The 17,912-nt window shown below is 39.2% G+C and overlaps 1 protein-coding gene across 1 annotated transcript in view; it reads right to left on the reverse strand.

Annotated features, from left to right (window-relative positions):
* Positions 1–17,912, reverse strand: part of SYT16 (synaptotagmin 16) — a 156,707-nt gene that overhangs the window by 41,025 nt on the left and 97,770 nt on the right. Inside the window, exon 3 of the mRNA XM_086320364.1 lies at positions 4,131–4,343. Within this exon, the coding sequence (XP_086176490.1) occupies positions 4,131–4,343 (213 nt within the window). The remainder of the gene's footprint in view (positions 1–4,130; positions 4,344–17,912) is intronic.

The following is a 17,912-nucleotide window of genomic DNA, read 5'->3' on the forward strand; positions in this document are numbered from 1 at the left end:
TTGTTCACAGCGGTCTTCAAGCCCTTCCTCCTCTCCTTTCCTTCCTGTCCATCCAAAGTCCCAACAACTCCTGAATCTTCTCTGCCTCCTTCAGACTCAAAGTGGGTTTTATTAAATCTCAAGTAGCTTTCAAGGCTACGCAGATAACAGATACTTGAAACAACCAGATGTGTAGCAATATGGAGCAGTGTGGACAGTGGTTTAGCAGACAATATTTGACCCACCTACAATAAACACATAAACTTAAAAACACATCATCACCCTCTGCAGACCAGATATAACAATCTTTGGGAAGACTTGGTTTTCAGGGCACAAAATCCAACCCCTCATTTGGGATTTTGCCAAATCATGGCAAGCCATTGAGAAGTTCTCCATCTGCCTTGTTTTTCTTAATAATTCACTTCAGGCCTCTTGGAAATACTCTCATAGGATACCTAAAATCTTGACATTCATACTTTCAGTTATTTGGCAAACACACACACACACACACACAAGACCCAGAAAATGACGGAACAAGGGTTATTCCATTTGCAAAACCCTATAACACAAAGCAGAATTTTCTTCTCAGGCTCTAATTAGCCCATCCATTCCTCACATACATGAACACTAAAATGTCCTGTTAAACAGTGGGTCATCCATCAACGTGTGTGGTGCCCAGCAGGATCTCAGCACAAAATCTAACTCTGCCAAGAAATTACCCCCATAAAATTGTCTCATGACTTCAACTTCTACAGTGATAATACTTAGATCAGTAATAAGAGAATTTTCAAAAGCTACATTAAAGCCTTAAAAAGCTATTCATAACTGAAAAACATAAGAACTATATTAATGTAACAAACCATTTTCCTTGACAGACAAGCAAGGAATGAATTAGAAAGGCAAATCTGGGGGACAAGTCAAGTTGCAAGGAGGGGGAAGGGTTATTCACTGTTACATAAAGCATCTTCACATGCTTTAAATTAAAGAAGGTCATGTCACCTTAAACATATACAGAAAAGTAATCGCCTGTTGTTGAGAAATGTATCCTGGCTTCTTAGAAATTATAGAGCATAATTGTGTCACATCAACCATATTTATTTTATGAGAGGAAATTTTTTAGTCCATATCCCACTTTGATGGAATATAAACCTATTATCCTTTTATGCTTTCTTTTCTACTACAAGACCCTTCCCTCCATCACCCATACTTTGGCCTACCATTCGTGATGGTCAATTTTATGTGTCAGCTTGGCTATAGGCCTCAATTATTCAATCAAATGCTAATTTAGGAGTTGCTGTGAAGGCATTTTGTAGATATAATTAAAGTTGACTTTCAGTAGAGGGGATTATCCTACATAATCAGTCCCTTGAAAGGCCTTAAGAGGAGAACTGAGGCATTCCCGGAGGAGAAGCAATTTCATCTATAGACTGAAGCTTCAGTTCCTTCCTGAGTTTCAGCCTCTCCTTCTGAACAGTGGATTTCAGAGCTCCCACAATCACATAAGCCAATTCTTTGCAATAAGTCTCTTAAAATACACACACACACACACGGGATAACTGGCTTGTTTTAAGTGACACCAAGAAGGTAATGATTAGCTACTATGAAACATCTTAAGAACTAAATATTTCACAAACAAAAATAAGGCTTTGGTCAAAACAAACAAAAAGTCCAATAAGTGGGCTATTATTCTGTAGCCCATCTTACATTCATAGAGACCTCATGCACAGCTCCTGATTCAGATCACTTAGGACAAGCCCTCTTTGACATTATCAGGAATACAGTGACAACTAATTCACAATAACACTAAATCAGATATGTGAGACAAGAGAGAACTTAGCTGGAATATGATGAAGGTTTTAAGTGGGTTTAGATCTTGAATTTCACTGGTTCTACATTCTGAATGCACCCTTTAAGTGAAAGAATTGTCTACAATTAAATTTGATCTTGGGGCTTCCCAGGTGGTACTAGTAGTAAAGAACCCACCTGCCAACGCAGGAGACATAAGAGATGAGGGTTCTGTTCCTGGGTGGGAAAGATCCCCTGGAGGAGGGCATGGCAATCCATTCCAGTATTCTTGCCTGGAGAATCCTAAGGACTGACGAACCTGGTGGCCTACAGTCCATAGGATCGCAAAGAGTCAGACACAACTGAAGCAACTTAGCATGCACGCATGCAAATTTGATCTTAGAAAAACATGTTTAAGGTAGAGGGGAAAATAGCTAAATAGAGAATAGGAGTTAAAAAAATTCTCTCTGGGGTGCATGCTTAATCTTTTCATTATTCTTTACTGCTGACACAAATTCAATGATCTAAAAATGAACAAAAAGAAATGACACAGAAAAAATCACGCAATAAAAATTACATTAACATTTCCATGGCATTTGATAACCTAAAATTTTGCATGCAGTTAATCATTCTTATGAAAACTCCTGCTGATTTTCTTCAAAATGTACAGGTAATTCATTCAGTGTAGTAGACTTATTCCACCCTCCGGTAGAGAAAAATGTAGCCTTTCTATCACGATCTGTCAAAAAACTCAGAATCACACCAGTTACGACAAAAGTTGCTGCTAATTCCAGGAAGGTGGAGGGCTAGAGTGTTTGTCAGAATTCTCAGAACAGTGTGTTTGTATAAATCAAAATCTAGACACTTAGGCCTCTGGGAAATGGGGCCATTAGCTTTAGAATTAAACAAGCTACTCATAGGGGATCAACTGCGATTAACTTTCATTAGCTAACATTTGCCCTCTCAGTGGAGAGAGAAGAGTGCTGTGATGTAACAGCAGAGAAAAACCAAACAGGAGAGAGGGTGAGGAGATTACAGAGGGCCTCTGGCAACTGTTACTATCCTTTGGTTACACTGAGTGTTTATCTCTTGGCTTACCTGGGCTAAAAAGACGAGCAATAAAATGCTACGTGGCCCATGTAAATAAGTAAAATTACATTAGATCCACAAATTATTATATTCCTGCTAAAAAATAGGGCTCATTTTTTAATTTTCCTTTCTGCCTCCTTTGTTCTTTTTTTGCCCACTTCATCCACATCATCAAATCAGAAATTTCTTCTCTGTTATCGTCTCTCAGTTCTACACTCTCCTTTTTGTCTTCCTACTACTAAGTGCTGAAAAACAAGGAAGACCAACTATGACCCCATTGGTTGGATGAGCCACAGCCCCAGAGGAAAGAAGAAAAAGATTAGAGAACCCAGGTCATTTTAGACCAGGTCACTATGGTAGACAGTTTGACATTTTCTCTGGCTTATTTCTTTTTTTTTTTAACCAGATACACTTCACAGACTGTTCCCTGTTTCAACGTCCTATGCCATTCAGGGTTCTGGGCATAAAGGAGTCAGAGAGATAGAGACCTTTGCTGTGGAAAGCACTAAGAAATATCATACTGTTCTTTCCCTAGCTTCTTTTGTGTGCCTGGTGGGCAGGGAGAAGGACCCTTGACAAGCCTTACTCACAGTCACAGGCTGTGCTCACCCTGCCCTGAGTGTCCCCCTCTCCCTTTGTGAAAAGTACACTTAATATGAAGATGGAGGGTGGCAAGAGACCTGCTCATACCCAAGATTCTAATACAGGCTGGGCTCCAGAAACTACAGGGCATGAGGGAGAGTGTGCAGGGTACATGTTGTTTAAAAAAGATTATTCAATATTATGAAAATACATTATTTTTATTTGGAAGGTAAAACATACCTATTGTTTTAATAATACAACCTATCTCCTGAGGTTACATAGATATATGGAAAATGGATCCTACATTTTCAAATGGGAGGAAAGACACAGAAGTGCAACATCAGCAGACATGTATATAACATTTTTGTACTTGTCAGAATGGAATGAAATTTTATAAACCTTAAAAAATACCATTCTAGTCATTAGCTGTCAAAATGTACAAAGCAGTAAACTGTGAGGAAGGAAGGGGTTTCCACAATTCAGGATTAAGACTTTGGTACTGCTGATCCATTCTCTCTGCATGAGGCTCCTTGGAAGATCTGAAGCAGCCCTTTTGCCCTGTCCCACCTTCTGGACATCCCTCTTCTTTTTGCTCTCCTCTCTGGACTTGCAAATACCAGTGCAGTGACTCAAAATCATTCTTACCATTAGACATACCTGGTCTAGATAAAGGAAAGGTTTGATGCAAAGAATACCTTTGCAGGTGGACACTCCTGTGCTGTCTTCTTTGTGGGTGGAGAGACAGTGACTGGGTTTTGGTTTATGCTCCAATCCTGTCTGCTTTCCTTTCTCAGATGCTCCCAAGCAGAAACTCTGGGACCGGGACACAGAAATCTCAAATTGTTTGATCACCTCCTCATCACTGTCAGAAGATGTGGACAGCTCTTCATCATCTCCGAAGCTGTTAACTGGAAGCAAACAAGAGCCATGAGTCTTCTATGGGGCCCCCAAGAAAACAGAGACAGGTAATCCAGAGAAACAGTGGCCAATTAATCTGGATCAAAGCAGACCAAAGGTGGGTAGAAAGAATTTAAAGCACTTTTGAAACACAAGTTTTGAGTCCAAAAGAATGAAACAGGGAAAGAAAGCTCAGAAGGGTAATTAGAACTACTGTGCTAGAGGTCAAAGAGAACACTGGTACCCCCTTCCCTGTGCCGCCCCCCTGCCAGCACCCTGTAACCAACATACTGAGCCCTCTTGTTGAGCTGGGCAGCCTGCTGGGTCATTATGCTCCTGACATGTGCTCACGACTGGGAATAGGACCAGCATCTGGACACACGTATATCTTATGTGTATTTCTAGCTGGTGGTGATGAAAAATATGCTCTTTGCCTCATCTCAGCTATTAACACACAGAGTGAAGACCCAGTTCAGAAAAGAGATATTAGCTACTGAGATCTTCCAAAAGCTTCCCAGATTTGAAAAGTGACACCACATTGTATGTGTCTTAAAAAATAATGAATAACTAGTTTATACTAGAAATCCCTTTCTCCATCGCCAACAACCCAACCCAGACACTCTGAATCATTCGTACGACTTCCCCCACCCCCGCGCACTGGTCAGTCCTCTTCGTTTCTCCAGCAGTATCTGATCATTCCTGCCCTTGCCCATGTTGTTCCTTCTGCCAGAAACCCTCCCTCCCCAGGTGTTTACCTGGCTGACTCCTCTCAACTTTGCGGTCTCAGCTTGACTTCATCCTAAACACTTCCCTGATTGTTCTACCTTAAGGATCTTTGTGGGCTTACCTAGACAGCATATTAAAAAGCGGAGACATTACTTTACCCACAAAAGTCCACCTAGTCAAAGCTATGGTTTTTCCAGTAGTCATGTATGGATGTGAGAGTTGGACTATAAAGAAGGCTGAGTGCTGAAGAACTGATGCTTTTAACTGTGCTGTTGGAGAAGACTCTTGAGAGTCCCTTGGACTGCAAGGAGATCCAATCAGTCCATCCTAAAGGAAATAAATCTTGAATATTCATTGGAAGGACTGATGCTGAAACTGAAACTCCAATACTTTGAACACCTGATGCAAAGAACCGACAAACTTGAAAAGACCCTGATGCTGGTAAAGATTGAAGGCTAGAAGAGAAGGGGACGACAGAGGATGAGATGGTTGGATGGCATCACCGACACGATGGACATGAATTTGAGTAGGCTCCAGGAGTCGGTGATGGACAGGGAGGCCTGGCGTGCTGCAGTCCACAGGGTCGCAAAGAGTCAGACATGACTGAGTGACTGACCTGAAGGAGTTCTGTTCCCTGCACTTGATATTTTTTTCTTTCTTCTCCCCAATAAATTCCATGAAAATAAAGATATCCCCTGTTTTGTTATCTGATGTCTCTATAGTATATAAAACAATGCATGCTGAGGAGTAAGTACTTAATTAAACACTTGTTCAATGTTGACTGGATTGATGAATACCCAGTGTTTTCTCTCAAGCCTGAGCCCTTCTCTCACCCCCAACACTCACACATGATCCCTGTGTCCGGAATATTCTTCTCCAGTCCCCATCTAAACTAGTCAAGAATCCAGCTCACCACTAAGGTCTCAGCAGAGGTATCACTTCTTCCAGAGAGTCCTTCCTTGATCTCTTAAGTCAACTTTAGGGATTTAAGGCTCCTTCCATGTGCTGTAAAATCACGCTCTAGCCTGTCCTGCCAGTGCCTCCTCCAGCTTCGTGGCAGAAATTACCTATTTAACTGCCAACCGTTCCATCTAACTTGCACACACCCTGAGGATAAGAAGCACATAAGACCACCCACCCCTGTGTCCCTGCAGGCACTCTCTCTGTGTCAGGCACAGGGCAGATGACACGGTAAATATCTGCTGAATATGGACTGGAAATATAAATAATAGGGAATTATTTTTTAAAGATTTCCTCTTTTCATCCAAAACTCACAGTGGTTCCAGGGAAGGATATGGTTGTTAACAGGACAGTGGGTCCTGAAGATCAGTTAAGAATTAGAGGCTAGGAAGAAATTTAAAGGCCATATTTTAAGCAAGAGAAAATACTTGAAAACACTCACCTGGCCAAAACATTTACTCTCTGGCTTAAGAGCTGATTTTCCTGAGGCTCTTTGGAAGCAATTATTGAATGTCTTTAATGTGCCAGGAAGTGTCCTAAGTGTCTTATACATATCTCATTTCATCCACACAAAACCTCTATTATTGTTCCCATCTTTCACATATGAAAATTGAGGCAGAGAAAAGTCTACAACTGTCTGAAGATCACACTGCCAGGAGAGGGTAGAACCAAAATTTGAAACAAGGCAGTCTGTCTCTAGAGGTCACACTTCTAATCACTCTGCTGGAGAATCGGAGAGAGGTGGTAGAAAGAACTCTTATTCTTTGTGCTCGCTCATATTAGCTAGCTGAGTCTATGCGGCTGAGACTCAATCTCTCTGACCCTGTTTCTTCATTTGTGGATCACTTCTAATGTATGGATCATTTTCCAGGTCTTTTCTGGATCTAAATTCTCTGACTCCAAACTTTCTACGTGACAGGTGTCAACATTCAATCTATTTCTCTCTTTTATGGAGTAGCTGATCCAATGACTTAAGAGCATATTGTTTTCAGCTCACTCAATTTTATTGTTATCTGGGACCAGACCCATGGCAAGACATTGAAAGCTAAGTGTTAGAAGAGATTCCATTACCATCCAATAGAACACCATTACAATAAACAGTCTCCTCAAGTCTCAGTGTGCTAGTCATAGTTCTCTAGCATGGGATGGACCATCACATATGGACGAGATCCATAGACTAACAGGACCAAAAAACCAAAACTAAACTTTCCCCACCTTTAGAGTATAGGACCATCTACACGCCTGGGAGGTACTCAGGGGGATATATGTACTGGAGAAGTGGCTGTATTAGACATCCACTGGCACTTTTTCCAACTCTGAGATTCCATTCCATGTGTACTACTAGGCCATTTGTATTCCATTAGTATTACTATACCAGGCCACATGGCCTGCCTCCTGAGAAATCTGTATGCAGGCCAAGAAGCAACAGTTAGAACTGGACACGGAACAACTGACTGGTTCCAAATCAGGAAAGGAGTACGTCAAGGCTATATTTTGTCACCCTACTTATTTAACTTATATGCAGAGTACATCACGCAATATGCTGGGCTGGATGAAGCACAAGCTGAAATCAAGATTGCCAGTAGAAATATCAATAACCTCAGATATGCAGATGACCCCACACTTAACAGCAGAAAGCGAAGAAAAACTAAAGAGCCTCTTGATGAAAGTGAAAGAGGAGAGTGAAAAAGTTGGCTTAAAACTAAGATCATGGCATCTATCCTATCACTTCATGGGAAACAGATGGGGAAACAATGGAAACAGTGACAGACTTTATTTTTTGGGCTCCAAAATCATTGCAGATGGTGACTTTAGCCATGAAATTAAAAGACACTTACTCCTTGGAAGAAAAGTTATGACCAACCTAGACAGCATATGAAAAAGCAGAGACATTACTTTGCCAGCAAAGGTCCGTCTAGTCAAAGCTATGGTTTTTCCAGTAGTCATGTATGGATGTGAGAGTTGGACTATAAAGAAAGCTGAGTGCCAAAGAATTGATGCTTTTGAACTGTGGTGTTGGAGAAGACTCTTGAGAGTCCCTTGGACTGCAAGGAGATCCAACTGGCCCTCCTAAAGGAGATCAGTCCTGGGTGTTCATTGGAAGGACTGATGTTGAAGCTGAAACTCCAATACTTCGGCTACCTGATGCGAAGAACTGACTTATTGGAAAAGACCCTGATGCTGGGAAAGATTGAAGGTGGGAGGAGAAGGGGACAACAGGGGATGAGATGGTTGGATGGCATCACCGACTCAATGAACATGAGTTTGAGTAGGCTCTGGGAGTTGGTGATGGACAGGGAAGCCTGGCATGCAGCAGTCCATGGGGTCACAAAGAGTCAGACACAACTGAGCAACTGGACTGAACTGTATTACTATTAAGTTACATACTATTAATATACTTAATTACATTAATTACATTAACATATATTAATTGTATTAATAGTGACTAATATCATTAATAGTATACTATTGTTTTACTATTAAAACTTTTCAGAGTCAAAAGTCATCAATTTCAAATTAAGTGAGTTAGTCCACAAGTATCTCCTCATATATAAAATTAAGAATTAGAATTCATTAATTTAACAGTGTGGGGTCCCTGATTTTTTTCCCAGTGAGTCACTGATCATCCACAGAGCCCAGATTCTCCTCACTCAATATAATAACCATTACTGAGTCCAAGCTAGCTCTGCCCGCTGCACGACAGGCCAATGAATCTGATTCTCAAAGGGTTGCGGCAAGGAAGAGACTTTAATCGGAGAGTCGGCTGACCAAGAAGTTGGCAGGCTATCATGTCAGGGCCTGGTTGCCAGGTTCTTTATAGATCAGAGGTTGGGGGGCAGGGGGCAGAGCGGGGTGAGGAAACAAAGTAAAAAGACTATTCAGTCCTTGCAAATGTCCCCTAGAATGCAGGGGGATGTGCTAGTTTCACTTCCTTAAAATCCTTCACAGTTGGGCTGCCCAGGTTATCTCCCTGAGGCAGACCATTATGTATTCTTATAATACCAAAAAAGGGTTAAAGTCACAGAAACAGATCCAGCATAAATTTAAAATTACTCTTCCCTGTTGCATAATCATAACAGTAATTATAATGTTTCCCATTAACTAAACATAGACTATATGCCAGGTATCTTCTGGGGACTTCACATATATTATTCCATTTAATCACCACAGCAACACCATGAAGTAGGGATAATTATTATTACTCTCATTTTAGAGATAGGAAACAGAGGCATAAAGAGATTAAGTAACTTATCTTAGGCAAAAAAGTTAGCAAAGTAACAAAGCTGGGACTTGAACATAGAACCTCTGTTCTTGGTCAGTGCACAAATCATCAGACATTATTGCCTCAGGACACTAGAGCCATATCTAGATTACTTTCCAGAGTGCGCGAGAGGGGGTTTTGCCATTCCCACTCTGAAATCTGCCAGGACATTGCTTCTTTTGTGAGGAGAGAGCAGTGGGAAGAAGAGTCACCCTGTATGAGAGTGAACGCACCCAGGCTGCAGTATAACTGGTCCATTCTCCTCATGGGATTCTAAATGCAACTGCACATGCTATTCTAAGCCTCAGTCCTCAAGGATCTCAGGAAATTCTCTGTCTAAAAATGAAACCTATCATCTCTCCTAAAAACCCACTGGTAGCAACAGAAGTCAATAGTGGTGCTATTATAACAATAAAAGCAATCCCATATACAGCATTGATCATGAGCCAGGCACTATTCTAGAAAGTTACATCTGATAACTTATTTACTCCTCACAATAACCCAATGAAATCAGTACTTTATTATCCCCATTCTGTGAATGGGGAAACTGAGGCATCATGAGGTCAGTAATTTGCCACAGTGATAACAGGCAAACATTAATAAACATTGTAACCAGGATTCAAACCCAGGTGGTCTGGCTCCAACATCAATATTATTATGACCACATTATGCTCCTTCTGTCACCTCTTGCTTGAAGGAAAAAAATCCTGGTCAAAATCTATACAACTGTGTTTGGTCATTAAGAATATAAAATCACATAGGTTGGGTTAGAAAGGATTTTCATGAGCATCCATCTATTCTCTCATTTTCACAAAGAGAAGCCAAAACCCAAAGAGGCAAAGTGTATACCAAGCCAGGACCAAATGGAGGTCTCCAGGTTTCCAGGTCAATGGTTTTGCCACATTATTTTCCATGTTCTCTCACCAATCAGTTATTTTCTCAAATTCAAAATTTGATTCTTACCTTTTTGAAAGTTCCCAGCTGCTACTTTCCTTGTAATGAGTCTGCGCCAACAACTAGAGTGGATCTGGATTTCATTCAACTTAAATCTTTGAAAATCACTAAGTCTTTGCCAACAAAGGTCCGTCTAGTCAAGGTTATGGTTTTTCCAGTGGTCATGTATGGATGTGAGAGTTGGACTGTGAAGAAAGCTGAGCGCCAAAGAACTGATGCTTTTGAACTGTGGTGTTGGAGAAGACTCTTGAGAGTCCCTTGGACTGCAAGGAGATCCAACCAGTCCATTCTGAAGGAGATCAGCCCTGGGTGTTCTTTGGAAGGAATGATGCTAAAGCTGAAACTCCAGTACTTTGGGCACCTCATGCGAAGAGTTGACTCATTGGAAAAGACTCTGATGCTGGGAAGGATTGGGGGCAGGAGGAGAAGGGGACGACAGAGGATGAGATGGCTGGATGGCATCACCGACTCGATGGACGTGAGTTTGATTGAACTCCAGGAGTTGGTGATGGACAGGGAGGCCTGGTGTGCAGCAATTCATGGGGTCGAAAAGAGTCGTACACGACTGAGCGACTGAACTGAACTGAACTGACTGAAGTCTTGTCTAAGTTGTGGCACTTAATTTTCAGACATAAGATAGTGCTTTCTGAAACACAATTCAAACCTCTTTCAAGCTAAGCACTTAGAAAATAATATTTAATACAAATGGAAATTTGTATTAAAATCTTCACCTCTTCATCCAATTAGCTTGCTAAAATAACAGAGAAAATGTTGCACAAATGCCAAGGATGTGGACACATCTTGAAGTTGAGATTGTTCACTTCACTCAATCACAGAATTTGGAGAGATCTTAGACACCACCTCAGTATCCACCACCAAAGAAAAGTCAGACTCTTCTGCAATCTTCCTGATGCATGGCCACCCAGCTCCTTCCCTCTGTTCACACACTATTGAGTTGCTACTGTGGGCTTCTTGCACTGACAGGAAGTTCATGACTGAATGAAAAGAGAGAGTTATCTATAGATCCATCAATACCAAGTCTCTATAGCAGTGCAATCAGAATATTCCTCCCTTTGATTTTTACTGAATCTTTTTTTTTTCTTGTGAACAGAGGCAGAGGAAATGCCATCTTCATCTTTCACAATGAAAAGACAGGAAAGTGGGGTCTCAGTGCCCAGAAACTGCCTGTCCAGGTCTAACATCAGTGAAGGCAGAATCTGGAGTCAAGCTGCCTCTGTATGAATCTGGGACCTTCCATTTGCTGGTCTGAGATCTAAGCAAGTTCCTTAATCTTTCTGAACTACAATGTCCTTATCTTGATATTCCTTACATCTTAAAGTTGTTGATAGGGCTAAGTGGGATAAATCATGAAAGGGGGAAAAAAATGCTTGGCATATGATATGCTAAAAAATGTTAATGATTATTATTATTACTCATCGCAGCAGTGCCCTATATGGAAACCCATCTAGGAAGCCCTGCCATTTATAAGCAAAGGGAAGAATGCCTATTCTTGCAGGGTCTGACTTGAAAACTCCTCAGAACTGTTTCAGGGAAAGGATGAAAGAAACGAGGGCTGGAATAAGAGAAAATTAAGCTGACAATGTGGGTTGTATCAGCTTCCTTCCCTCACTATGCATTTTTCCAAGTTTAGAGGTGGAGCACTCTGTAAGAGTTGGCAGTGCTGTCTGGATGTGGGCAGTGCTGTCTGGATGTGGGCAGTGCTCAACACCTGCTCATTTTGTTGTTTCTTTTAAGGCAACAAAACCACCAACTGGTGGTGCAAAGAGAGGCTTTCTTAAGCCTGTCTGCTGCTATTTTACAGATGGAGAAAGACTTTATAAATGATCAGTGCAGATCCAAACTTATTAATTCCTTCCCACCCACATAGGAGCAATTAGGTGGAGGGAAGTACTGTTCATATATTGTAGATGGGACATGGAGACATGAAGAGGTGGGTTGTGCTCGGTGGTGCGGTACCTGAGTGCTCATTTTAGCTACAATTGCAAGAATCCCTAATATACCAGATTTCTCAATACCTACAGCAAGTGTTTGCCCAGGGTGGTTGGATAAGGATAGAAATAAGAACAAGAAGTTGGTTAAAGTGAAAAAAAGCACAAAGGGAGGGTCAAAGGTGACAATTGCCCCTCTCAGATCCTTAAAAAAATGACCACATTTTTAGATGCATAATCCAGTCATTTTTTAACTCAAACAGGATAGGAAAAGATTTATATAAATCATCAACCTTGATTTTTTTTTCAGACTATGCTCTGTGGAGGTCTGGGATTCCACAAAGGAGCTTCAATGCCACCCACGGTAAAAGTAAAGATGTGGGTGGTTGCTCTGAGCAGGCTGAGCTATACACTCTGTACAATCAGGGCTGTTTTGCTTTAATTCAGTTTATATTTTTATAAGATTCTGTTGGGAAAAAATAAAAGTCCTGACATTTTTTTAAAGGTTGAAAAACATTGATATAACCTAACTCGTTCATTCTACAGAATAGAAACTAAGGCTGAGACTACTTAAGGCACATACCTATATGTCAGGCAGCTAGTTAGTGGCAGAGGAAGGATTACAAACTGGTTCTCCTGTGCACACTTGTTATGTCACCCTATACCTTGTATGAGATGTTTTGACAACTCCATTTCATATATGAACAAAGAGATGGCACTTGTAACAGCTAAATATTAATTAGTCACATGGAAAAACTTTTATGAGTAACATAAAGATCACTGCACTGGGGAAAAGTTATAATATTGAAGATTCTAGTTATGACAGCAGCAGAGTACATGACTTGAACTAACCTAATAATAATTATAAATTCATGTAAAAAAATTAAACTATCTGAAGGCATAGAGAATGAACAGAAGGTAGAAACTAGAGGAGATCTAATTTGTTAAAGAAGAAAACATTACTGGATGACTACATGGTTATACTATTTATCTGCTAAAAGCATTCCTAAGTCTATGAGGCACAGGGCATCAAGGACTCAGGCAGAAATCACAAGCCTTATTGACCTGAGGTGTCAGAGGGCAGGATTCAAGGCAACCAGAGCAACTGGAAATGGAAAAGGAAATCCTAGAAAAGAGGGACCCAGAGAGAGAGAGAGAGCTCCAAAATCTGCATATGAATTTAGCTCAAGCATTTGGCTGAAATCTGTACTGTGTATACGTATGGAAAAATTCAAGAAAATTAGAAAAAGTAATAGCTAGAGGACTAAAAATTTGATTAGACATTTTGTCTGAAGCCTGTCTCAGCAGAGTCTGAGTTAGGAGTTTGAATTTGGCCAAGGCAGAGTAGCTTGGTAGACACTCCAGATTTTCTGTTCAAACTTTAGAAGGGCTAACACTAGAAATTAGACTGAGTAAAACTGAAATAAGTCCAACATAACAAACTATAAACCATTATACTCAAAGGAATCAACTAGTAATTTCACTGTTGAAACTAGGCTAAAATGAAAAGCAATACTCTTTACAGTAAGATTAAAGAATCCAATATCTTTATAACATTTGATCCACAATGTCTAGTATACAATCAGAAGTCACTAGACATACAAAGAAATAAGAAAAATGTGAATCACCAAGGAAAAACAGCATTCAACTGAAACTAGCCTCAAGATGACTCAGATTTTGGATGCAGAAGACAACATCTTTAAAGTATCTATTGTATAACTTCAAAGAATCAAAGGAAAGGGTGATCATAATGAACATAAATAAGGATAATTTCAGTGGAGAAATGAAAACAATATTAAAAAAACTAAATAAACTTAAAATTGAAAATTAAATCTTCAAAGTTAAAAAATTCAGTTTGCTTTTTAGCAGGTTGGAGATGGCAATGAATTTTGAAGGAGCTCAATAAAAAGTAATCAATCTGAAGAACATAAAAAATTTGGAAAGAAAATAAACAAAACCTCAGTGAACAAGGATAGCATATCTAGTTGTCTGAAATATGTATAACTGGACTTCAAGGAGGGAAAAACAAAACAAAAATATGTGGAAGAAAAGTACTTGAAAAAATAAGAACTGGGAGTCACCCAAATGTGCTGAAAAAACATACAGAAAAAAATCAACATACAGAATCAAACATTTTAATAATCTAGCTCAAAAGTTCTGCAGTGAGGCACATCATTGTCAAGTAACTGAAAATCAAAGATAAAACAAAATATTTAAAAGTAAGAAGAGAAAGAGAAATGCATTGCATACTAGAAAATAATAAAACAAAACTGTCATCTCTCAGAGACATTGGAAGCCAAAACACAACAAAATGATACGTTTAAGAGCTGAAAGCAAAAATAAAACATCAACACTAAATCCTATATCCAGAGAAATCATCCTTCAAAAAAGTATGTGAAGTAATACATTTTTATGTAAATAAAAAGAGTGTTCATCAGACCTTCATTTCAAGAAATGTTAGAGGAAGTTCGTAAAAGAAAGGGAACTGGCAACAAACTAAATCTCAGATCTAAGGGAAGGATTGAAAAGCAATGGTAAATATGTGAGTAAAAATAAAAAATATTGGATGTTTTCTCCTTTTACTTTTTCTGAAAGACAACTGAAGAAAGTATATACTCTTCTGTGGGAGTGGAGAGTTGACACTGGAAAAGTAAAACATGAGATAACAATAGCACAAAGGAGAGGGGAAGGAAGTGACTTATTCTGTCACAAAGTTGTATAATGTGACATACAACAAAGAGCAAATATAAAGCAGTACAATACTAACTCTAAGTGGACTGTGATAAACTAAGGATGCATGTGTAATTCTTAGAAAATCCATGAAAAAAGAAAATACGAATGTGTATAGCTAAAATTTTAGAGGAATTTAAATGGAAAACTAAGCACATAGATGATTAACACAAAAAGAAACTAGTAAGAGCAACAGAAGATGAAAATCAGAAGCAACATTTAGAAAGCAAATAGCAAAATGATATACTTAAATGCAATAATTTCCACACATTAGATGCAAATGAAATAAAGACCACATTTGAAAGTAAAGATTGTCAAACTGAAGAAAAAAGCAAGACCCAATTATTTAATGACCATAAGTACAAATACAAGTTATCAAGACAAGCAAAAGGATTTAAAAAATAAGTTATTCAAACTGTAAGTATAAAGAAGTTGACGCAGCTATTAACATCAAGACAATAGTTTTACCAGAGAGGAATTATATTTTAAAACAATAAAATGATCAACTCATGAAGACATAAAAATTGTAAGTGTGTATGAAACTATTAACAGGGTTTCAAAACATGTGATGGAAAAACTAACCGAGCTCAAAGGAGAAACAGACAAACTCAAAATAAAACTAGAGATTTTGACACCCTTTCCTCAGTAGTTAGTTGACAGAGAAACTAAGAAAAAAATCAGTAAGTGTATAGATTTGTATGACTCAACATACAGTCCACTGTGATAATGTGACTTAAAAAGAAAAAACATTCTGCAGTTTTGAGGTACAGAGTTCTATGAAGGTCAAATAACACCAACATCTATACAACTCTTCCAGAAAGCAGAGGAAAAGAGAGCATTTCTCAATCCACTTTATGAGGCCAGCATAATACTAATGAAAAAAACTGACAAAGATGTCACAAATATAGACAATTATATACCTATATCCTAAAGTTTAACAGGAGGCATTCCAATCTACTATACCAAAAGCAATAAAATATTCCTGAGAAAAAAATTAGAGAAGACTCAGTATTGTTAAGATATTAATTTTCCCAAATTATTCTGATTTAATGCAATCTAAACCAATATTCAAGCAGACATTTTGTAAAATTTGACAAGCATACTCTAAGGTGTATAAGGAAACATAAGGACTTAGAATATTCAAACTAATTTTTAAAAAGAACAAAGTGGGAGTACCAACCTACCTGCTTTTAAGACTTACGATACAGCTACACTGATCAACAATTTGATAATGGCAAAAAGGTAAACTAATTAATCAACAGAATTTAGTCCAGAAATAGGACTATGGAAATATGGTCCACTGTTTTTTTGTTTGTTTTTGTTTTTTAAAAAAGATTCCAAAGCAATTTAATGGGGGAAACTGAAGTCTTTCAAATAAGTATGCTTGAGCAAAACGAATTTTATTAATAAAGTAGAACATCAACCCATAGTTCACACTATGTGTGTGGGTATAAAAATTAATCATAGATTGAACTATAAAACTTTACAAAACTCCTAGGAAAAAACATATAAGAAATTTTTGCAACCCTAAGATATATAAGTCCATATAGTCAAAGCTATGGTTTTTCCAGTAGTCATGTATGGATGTGAGTGAAAGTGAAAGTGTTAGTCACTCAGTTGTGTCTGACTCTATGAAACCCCATTGACAGTACCCACCAGGCTTCTTTGTCTAAGGAATTCTCCAGGCAAGAATATTGGAGTGCATTGCCATTCCATTCTCCCGAGGATCTTCCCGACATAGGAATTGAACCCAGGTCTTCTGCATTGCAGGCAGATTCTTTATCAACTGAGCCACTAGGCAATCCCAAAGAAAGGCAATGGAAAGACTGTTCAAACTATTGCACAATTGCACTCATCTCACACGCTAGCAAAGTAAGGCTCAAACTTCTCCCAGCTAGGCTTCAACACGTGAACCGAGAACTTCCAGATGTTCACTCTGGGTTTAGAAAAGGCAGAGGAAACACAGAGATCAAATTGCCAACATCCATTGGATCATAGAAAAAGCAAGAGAATTCCAGAAAAATACATCTACTTCTGCTTTATTGACTATGCTAAAGCCTTTGACTGTGTGGAGCACAACAAACTGTGAAAAATTCTTCAAGAGATGGAATTACCAGACCACCTTACCTGCCTCCTGACAAACCTGTATGCAGGTCAAGAGGCAACAGTTAGAACCGGACATGGAACAACAATCTGGTTCCAAATTGGGAAATGAGTACATCATAGCTGTATATTGTCACCCTGCTTATTTAACTTATATGCAGAGTATGTAAAATGCCAGGCTGGATGAAGCACAAGCTGGAGTCAATATTGCCAGGAGAAATATCAAGAACCTTAGATTTGTAAATGACACCACCCTCATGCCAGAAAGTGAAGAGGAACTAAAGAGCCTCCTGATGAAAGTAATATAGGAGAGTGAAAAAGCTGGCTTAAAACTCAACATTCAGAAAACTAAGATCATGGCATCTGGTCCCATCACTTCATGGCAACTAGATGGGGAAACAATGCAAACAGTGACACACTTTATTTTCTTGGGCTCCAAAATCACTGCAGATGGTGACTGCAGCCATAAAATTGAAAGACACTTGCTCCTTGGAAGAAAAGCTCTGACAAACCTAGACAGCATATTCAAAAGCAGAGATAGTACTTCACTGACGAAGGTACGCCTAGTCAAAGCTATGGTTTTTCCAGTAGTCATGGATGGATTTGAGAGTTAGACCATAAAGAAGGCTGAGCACCAAAGAATTGATAGTTTTGAACTGTGATGTTGGAGAAGACTCTTGAGAGTCCCTTGGACTACAGGGAGATCCAATCAGTCCATCCTAAAGGAAATCAGTCCTGAATATTCATTGGATGGACTGATGCTGAAGCTGAAACTCCAGTACTTTGCCCACCTGATGTGAAGAACTGACTCTTTAGAAAAGACCATGATGCTGGGAAAGATTGAAGACAGAAGGGAATGACAGAGGATGAGATGGTTGGATGGCATCACTGACTCG

Source organism: Bos grunniens, chromosome 10, assembly GCF_055505025.1.
Source record: "Bos grunniens cultivar Pamir isolate PY7600 chromosome 10, Bosgru_T2T1.0, whole genome shotgun sequence".
NCBI classification, from domain to species: Eukaryota; Metazoa; Chordata; class Mammalia; order Artiodactyla; family Bovidae; genus Bos; species Bos grunniens.